Source organism: Armigeres subalbatus, unplaced genomic scaffold, assembly GCF_024139115.2.
Source record: "Armigeres subalbatus isolate Guangzhou_Male unplaced genomic scaffold, GZ_Asu_2 Contig1997, whole genome shotgun sequence".
Classification (NCBI taxonomy): domain Eukaryota; kingdom Metazoa; phylum Arthropoda; class Insecta; order Diptera; family Culicidae; genus Armigeres; species Armigeres subalbatus.
The window spans coordinates 68,154-76,818 of record NW_026942833.1 but is presented as its reverse complement, the minus strand read 5'-3'; the positions used below and the strand labels follow the sequence as shown (position 1 = coordinate 76,818).

Here is an 8,665-nt window from a genome sequence, read left to right as displayed (position 1 = left end):
TGACCTGTACAACTGTTTCATGGAGTACAACATCGTACCCCCAGAATGGCGACAGGTCAAAGTAATAACTATTCAAAAGCCTGGGAAACCAGCGTCTGATCACAATTCGTACCGACCGATTGCCATGCTATCATGCATGAGAAAATTATTGGAGAAAATGATCCTTTCAAGAGTCGACCATTGGGTCGAACAAAATGCATTGCTTCCAAAGGAGGAACAAACGATTGTCTAGCGTTGCTTTCTTCAGATATGCAACTGGCCTTTGCGCACAAGGAGCAATTGGCTTCAGTATTCTTGGACATTAAGGGCGCTTTTGATTCAGTTTCCATAGAAGTACTGTCAGACAATCTGCACAGTAATGGATTGTCCGTTATTTTGAATAATTTCTTGTACAATTTGTTGTCAGAAAAACAAATGAACTTTACACTCGGCACTCTGACAACTTCCAGAAATAGCTACATGGGCCTTCCCCAAGGATCATGTTTAAGTCCCTTGCTTTATAATTTCTATGTTAAAGATATTGACAATTATTTGGAAGGACAATGCACGCTCAGACAACTTGCAGATGATGCCGTGGTCTCTCTAAGAGGTCCAAGTGCAGCTGTCTTGCAAGGACCATTGCAAAGTACCCTGGATAATCTGACTGTTTGGGCCAGACATTTAGGGATCGAGTTTTCACCGCAAAAAACTCAATTGGTTGTGTTTACTAGAAAGCGGAACCCAGCTCAACTGAAACTAAAGCTGTTGAATGATGACATCAACCAATCTTTATCTTCTAAATACCTTGGGGTCGTGTTTGATTCTAAATGCACCTGGAGACTTCATATTGAGTATTTGATAGAGAAATGGCGGAAAAGGATCCATTTTTTACGTTCTATCTCCGGAACATGGTGGGGTGCTCGCCCGGAAGACCTCATCAAACTATATAGAACGATAAGAAAATTATTTTGAGCTTTTGAGTGGAATGTCTTCACTTGTCATAAGACGAGTTAATACAATCCCATTGAATTCCACCACTTAATTGTATCTTGACAGATACGTATTTCGACCTCAACAGTAAGGCCGTCTTCAGTGTCTCGTACTTAACTCGACTTAGTCGACTTAAAGACTTAAAGTCGAGTCAAGTACGAGACACTGAAGACGGCCTTACTGTTGAGGTCGAAATACGTATCTGTCAAGATACAATTAAGTGGTGGAATTCAATGGGATTGTATTAACTCGTCTTATGACAAGTATATAGAACGACTATTCTCTCTGTTTTAGAGTACGGGTCTTTTTGCTTCGGGTCTCTTTGCTTTTTGCTATCGTTGTTTGCGTATTGCCCTTGGCTGTATGCATTCAACGCATAACATGAGCCTGGAGGTGCTTGCTGGAGTCACTCCTTTAAAGCACCGTTACTGGGAGCTCTCATTAAGAATACTAATCAAATGTGGAACAAGTAACACACTTGTCTTACTTAACTTCGATAATGTGCTTGAACTGATTCATCGGTCAAGATTCTTGAGAGTTTATCTCAACTACATATCGTCAGATCTTTGCTTCCATGTTATACTCCTCCTCGAGTTGACTTCACCAATGACAGTTTCTCAATTGAATACGATCTGTCCATGAAACATGCTATTCAAGGAATACCAGATCATCTTCGAAATCTTTCTATTCCCTCCATTTTTTCTGAAAAATATGAACATGTCAATTGCAACAACAGATATTTCACTGATGGTTCTCGCATCAACGGATCCACTGGCTTCGGTGTTTTCAATGTAACTTCAACCACCTTCCGAAAACTTCAGGAACCGTGTTCGGTTTATGTTGCTGAGCTGGCAGCAATTAACTTCGCTTTGGAAACAATTTCAAATCAGCCCGTAGACATTTATTTCATCTTCTCGGATAGTCTTAGTTCTATCGAGGCACTCCGGTCGATGAAACCTGTTAAGCACGCATCTTACTTTCTTACAAACATAAGAGAGGAGATACCTATTTTGGTCGAAAGATCATTCAAGATTACCTTTGTTTGGGTCCCATCTCACTGCTCAATCTACGGCAATGCGAAGGCAGACTCGCTGGCAAAGGTGGGCGCACAGGAAGGTGAAGTTTATGATAGACAATACTCGAGCAACGAGTTTTGACGTAGGACTTACGTCTCTCTTTACTATACCGGGTGTCATTTCGAAATATTCAAATCGACCGCGTTACGCTGTGTTGAAAGATTTTAAACGTTAATAGCGTTCGTCTCAGTGAACAAATTTCTGCGGTAAGCCCCTCAATCGACAGATTTCAAGTATGCCTTTCATGTCCATGCTTGATAAGACCCGAAAAACTTGTTTCAATAGGCCCAAAACTGTTTTCAAAGCAAAATATTGAATTCACGAGAACCTATAAATATGAGTACCGCATCATTCTTGCATCATTCCATTGCCACGCTCTGATTGGTGCAGACGTCAGCGAATGAGCTCTCGCTAGGTCAGGAAGGCATAAAAAAGCGCAGCACGATTTTTTTCCTCTCAATCTGACCCTGAGATCTGACAAGAACAGGCAAAGCAACCACAGCACCAGAACTTTTGAAGTGTTGCTCCATCGTCTCAGCTACGCAATCGCAAACTTAAGCTTTCTCAAGAGCAAGGCAGAATCGTCAGCATCATCGGCATTTTCGGTCCGGCATTGTCGAGGCCACCGCACAAAGGAGAAGCCTACCGGACAGTAAGCGCGGCTCGGCGGTGTGACGATAGACTGTCAATGACAACACTGATCAAGATGAATTATTGACAGTGGCTGATTTTCTACCCGCCACTTCCACAGCCAGGCGCTATCGTATATGCGCAAATAGCCGGCATGAGTTATCCTCCAGAAATTGATGTGGCGAAAGACATCTAACGCGGGTTTTCTCAAAATTAGGAACTTTTCATGAAAAACTATATGGTACCGGTTATGATGGATGGTGTTCGCTAGTACGCCTACCAAATATTTTTTTTGATTAAGGTGCTTAAATTTGAGAAATCGAACCTTAGATGCCTTTCGCCACACTGCTTTCAGAAAGTTAACTTCTAGTGTGCCCCTGTACGTTCAAAGTGGACGATTCATTGATCAAGTTTTCTACGATCTCAAGTTTTCAAGATCGACTAAAGAGTTTTTCGCAGTAGAATCGTTTTAAAAATTTAATTAGCTTGCGTGACAACCCTTCGGGATAGAAATTGTGCTTGGGTGCCAATCCAATATTCTAGAGATAAAATTTTATGCGTGATTTTCATAAACAGCGTCAAAACTAACAGTGGATAATTTTTCTGATTTAACCGCGAAGTGAACGAAGGACTTCGCTTGACCATGCCTTTAAAGATTCATAAGATGTCCAAATCTCTCACATAATCATATTTGGATGAAAAAACACCGATAACAGCTCAAACATTAATAAACTATCAATCGATTTTTCATCAAATGTTGGATTTTTTGGCATTGATAAAAAAATATGTAGAGTAGTAGTAGTAAAATTCTTCTTTATTTAAAACATGTTTTGTTCTACAATCATTTTTATACATGTACAGTGATCGGCCGGCTTGGCCCTCCAACTTCAATTTCAATTATTGTTATTATTATTATTATTATGCTATTACTTAATTTTTAAAATATAATGTATCATGACGGCCTTTAGGAGGCGCTGGTGTGTTTTTTAAAATTTGATAACCTAAAAATATGTAGATAAACATTGTTTCCGGGTGTTTCCTTCCTTCTACTACTAACAATGTTGTCTCAGAAAAGAACACGTACTTCTCACCTGAACTGCAATTCTAAGCTCGCTTGCCCGGCTTATTGGCCCGTTAGAAAATAGACGCCAGCAGCGAGCAACAAGCGTAAAAAAGAAGAAGCCCTTCTCGAACGCGTTGATGATGGTGACGCTTTGGCTGACAAAGAAGCGGGATACAAGACACTAGCTGATTGGCCCACGAGGTTCGAGGTTTGAGGTAGATTTGATTTCCGTGTCGGTTTGATGAGAAGATTTTGCCAAGGAATGGTATGCAACGCCGATTATTTATCCAAAATAGTTGATGTGAGAAATTTGGACATATTATGTATTTTAAAGGCATGGTCAAGTCAAGTCCTACGTCCACTTAGCGGTTATGTCACAGACATTACCCACTGTTCGTTTTTCCCATTAGTCCGTCAGAGTACTCTTCATAGTTGGCAAAGAAATTGGACACACAACGAACTTGGACGGTGGCTATTTTCCATAATTCCAAAAGTTTCTGGGCGAGCGTGGTTCAGAGGTGAGGACTTAAGTCGAGGCTTCATTCGCGTGATGTCGAGACTAATGTCTAATCACTATTCACTAAATGCACATCTGTACAGAATAAACCTTGTCGATAGCAACTTAGGTAGGTGCGGAGCCGGTTATGATGACATCGATCACGTAGTTTGGTTCTGCTCGGAAAACGACGTCTCCAGAGAGCAATTATTGGATACCCTTGTGGCCCGAGGTAAACAACCCTTCCAGGAGATAAGAGGTATTTTGGGGGTCCGTGATGTGGATTATATGCAAGCCATCTATAGTTTTCTTTGTTCCTCTGACATAAAAGTCTAATACTTTTGTTTTTTTTCTTTTGCTTCAAAGATGCTCCCAGTCGAACCATTCTTCGAGCACGACGACACACCACATCGTCCCCGACGCCAAATGACCGGATGAGCTGCTGAAATTCCTTGATTATGATGATTCCCTGATTCTCGAATTCTAATCCCCGTCCATCCTTAAACATTGTAAACCTAACCTCGAGTCACCACGAGTACGTTGGCTTATTTCCCTCTCTTACTAATTTAATAATAAGAATATGTCGATTGTACATATCACAAAGAAACGTGGCTCCGTAAAGTGTTATACACGCCTGAGCCTACCAAATAAACGAACTTGGAAAAGCCCCAAACGCAATACAACGGAACGGCGACGAAAACGGCAAATTTGACTAACTGTCAAATTTTCCGTTTTCGTCGCCGTTCCGTTTTATTGCGTTAGGGGCTTAAAAAATTTTCAGACCGCATCGTGCTTTCGTGCTGTGCGGTTCTATTTTCTCTCTTTGCTGAAGGAAGTTTTTAATACTGCCCGAAGCTATTTTAATTTCAACAGTGCTTCTCAGCGCTATTTGTACCCACTGATCCCGTTACGATTCTTGCAAGGACCCGTGCCTTCGTTTTACGTTGGACCCGTTTGCGGAAGTAAAATTCCGACAAGCGGTGGTAATCCTGCAGGGACACCGTTCTGGGAAAAACCTCTTAGAAGGTCACGTCACCACGCTCAGCCATGGGCATTAATAAAAACAAGAGGAAGGGAGAATCTCTGAATTCTCCACTTCCTTCAAAGAAACAAGGTTTCAAGACCGTCCTGCCCAAGCGCGGGAAAAATAGAAGGAAGCTGGAGACTTCAGATATTCCTTCTAAATCTAACTGTTTGCGCACATACAACGTCCGGACTAATTACGCGGTATCATAAAAAGGCGCGCGGTGATATTGTCACTAATAGAATAGTCACTTTTTCACGGTCACTCAACAAACTTTATTTCGCGATTCAGAACACACTTTATTTGCGGGTCAAAGTACAAGTGCTGTTTATTGTAGGTAACTATCGAACGCGACGGAGATTTTATTTTGACCGAACACGGGAATGGTTTATTTCTAACTAACTGCCCTCGTTCGCTCTGCTGCTTCTATACCGTAGAGACGGTTTGAGCGATCGAGAGGCGAGCGGCACTATCTCTTCTATGTCTACCTAGTTGGATATGGATGTGTAGATAACAACTAATTGTGGCTGATAAGAGAGTGAGTGACAACGTGCCTAGGGTGGCTCTCGCTACATAAGATCAAAATTTGTAATTTCTGCTTAGGCCCAAACATAGCCGGCCACCTTGAAAGCTACGGATTTCAAAACTAACTACTTGCGAATTTCTTGAATAATAATCTTACTGACTAGTATAAATTAAGTTCACTTTTACATTCACACTTCGATTTGCTTCTATTCGGCGGTGTTCATTTTCGACGGTTGATCTGGAATGCTGCTTGCAACACGACTGGCTTACAGCCTTTCTTCTACGGATTTTTCGTGATCTCGGCGGCTTTCTGCTTCGGTTTTTACGGTTCTGCGACTTGGTAGATGACGATGGTACGAAACGCTGCATGGCTGTTGAGCTTTCTTGTTGCTCCGGATCTCGGCTTTGCTTCTTGACGGGACTGACGGATGTCTTGAAGTATTCTACGATGCAGCGACTTGATTGATGACGACGATTTGGTAGTGTGCTTCCGTGGCCACCTTCAGAGTTCACTCGATTCCTTCTTCGGATGACGGACATCAATAGACGGTGGAGTGGTTAGTTGGGTGTCCTGTGGTTGTTCTCGAAGTCGACGGGGAAACGGGCATCATTCGCTGGAACATATGAGAGGGTGCTTTTTTAAATGGATTAACAAGAACAAAAATGACTTTCCTGGAAGCGGAGGCCCCATGGCCTCCGCGGCCGCCTCCAACGGCGGTTCGATGTTGCAACGGGCGAAAAAACTGCTTGCAATACTGACTAAAGTTGTCTAGGATGGATTCTGACGGTTGCGGTGAGCTTATACCGCTTCAACAGGCTGATCCGGATGACACCAGGAACGATCGTTGGGTTGGCCAAACTCCGATTGACACTGGGAATGCTGGACCAGAGAGGGTTGCCAGATAGTACCTCGTCAAAATGGACGGGATCAGTATCGAATTACGCTTGAGCCGATGGACCCAAAAATATGCGGGATTCTCGGTTTGAGCATCGAATAGACGGACGGGACTTCACAGGATCTTGACTGACGAGCACATCTACCATCACCAAAGCATGCTTGTACCTCGGAACGTTGGACTTCAAAGGGGAACAATAGACTGATGACGACTTGGCTTCAGACGGAGCAGTGTCCCGGGGACCCGGGACCGGGTAGAACAACGACTATGGGGTATGAAACTTCGATTACTTTTTGCAAAAATGATGGAAAACAAAGACTTACTGGAATGCGGAGGCCACTGGGACCTCCGCGGGTGCCGAAGCACCACCGGTGAAGGCAAATTATGTCTCATCGTTCGAAGAATTTGCGTTGTCCCTTATCGGAAGTATGCAAATCTTCGAGATTGCTCTACGATATACCCCACTGCTAGTCTGTACGTCTACCACGCGAATGTTGTCATCAGAGCCTCGGAACACTTCGGTGACTCGACCGAGGTTCCATTTCAGCGGCGGAAGCCGCTCGTCCATCAATAGAACCATTGTTCCAACAGCTATGTTGTCTCGTAGCCTTGTCCACTTCGTCCGATTATGCAGGTCGGAAAGGTACAGTGTGATCCACTTCTTCCAGATTTGCTGAGAATATGCTTGAGCTCGCTGCCAAATGGAAAGACGGTTTGTTGGAATGTTTTCCAAACAAGGTTCAGCGATAGCTGTCAACGGACGTTGCACCAGGAAGTGTCCTGGAGTAAGGGCTTCGAAGTCTCCAGGATCATTACTGATTGGAGTAAGCGGTCTAGAGTTCAACACTGCCTCAATCTGAGTGAGAACTGTCTGCATCTCGTCGTACTGCAACGTTCGCGTTCCGATGACCTTTTTGAAAGTGGTCTTGAAGCTCTTCACGGCTGCTTCCCAGAGACCACCGAAGTTTGGAGACCTTGCTGGAGACCCTTTAAATTCAAAACCCTCAGCTGCGGCATTGCATGCCACAGAGTTCTGAAACTGCTCCTGCTCGAAAAGATTTAACAGTCGACGAAGTTCACGCTTGGTCCCGACGAAGTTCTCTGCATTGTCGCACATTATGAAAGCCGGACGGTCTCGACGAGCAGAGAAACGTTTAAGTGCCGCCAGGAATGCCTCCGTGGTGAGATCTGCGACAAGCTCGACGTGGATTGCCTTCACAACGAGGCACACAAATACAGCAACGTCTCCGACGCTGCGGGTAGGACACCAAGAAAGGTCCACAATAGTCCACACCAACCTTCTGGAACGGCGGAGCGGGGTTCACTCTTTCTGACGGAGTTCTGCCATTAATTGCGCATGGCATCTGGGTTTGATACGGAAACAGGTGACACATTCGTGCAAGACCTTCCGTACCAGTTTACGTATGTTCGGGATCCAAAACCTTTCTCTGGTGCTAGCAATGATAACTTGTTGTCCGGAGTGAAGCATCTTCAAATGATAGTAGCGGATTACCAGCGAAGCGAGAGGATGACGATGGTCGATGATCATTGGATGCTTCCGATTCTCGGATACAGCAGCGTTCCGGAGCCGGCCACCAACGCGAAGTATTCCACCCTGCAGCATAGGATTCAATGGCGATATTGCGGAGGAATCTTTAATTTGAGTCCCACTGGACAGATTTGCTATCTCTTGCGAAAAGCTTTCTTTTTGTGATAGCCGAACTAGATGTAGCATGGCGTCTTCATTTTCTTGCGAGGTGATTAATCCGACCCTTCTAGTGCCTCGACGACAGCGACGAGCGTAGCGAGAATATTTCACTGGGCAGAATTGCTTGCAGCGGTAGTGCTACGATTTTGCGTTCTTCGAGGGTAGTTGGATCTAGCTGTTCAACAGCAACTTCAGCGTTCACGGGCCAGAAGTTTCGTTCTTGACGCAACCAAACAGGTCCGTTAAACCAAAGTGATTAGTACTCCAATTGAGCGGCT

General features: G+C 44.0%; 1 protein-coding gene across 1 annotated transcript; it reads right to left on the bottom strand.

The window, feature by feature from the left end:
- Positions 1-7,061: 7,061 nt before the first annotated feature.
- LOC134203622 (uncharacterized) lies at positions 7,062-8,414 on the bottom strand. The gene is made up of 2 exons (XM_062678511.1): positions 8,005-8,414; positions 7,062-7,932 (listed from the first exon to the last, which is right to left on the bottom strand). The coding sequence occupies exons 1-2, from the start codon at positions 8,412-8,414 to the stop codon at positions 7,062-7,064; spliced, it is 1,281 nt and encodes a 426-aa protein (XP_062534495.1).
- Between the last annotated feature and the right edge of the window lie 251 nt (positions 8,415-8,665).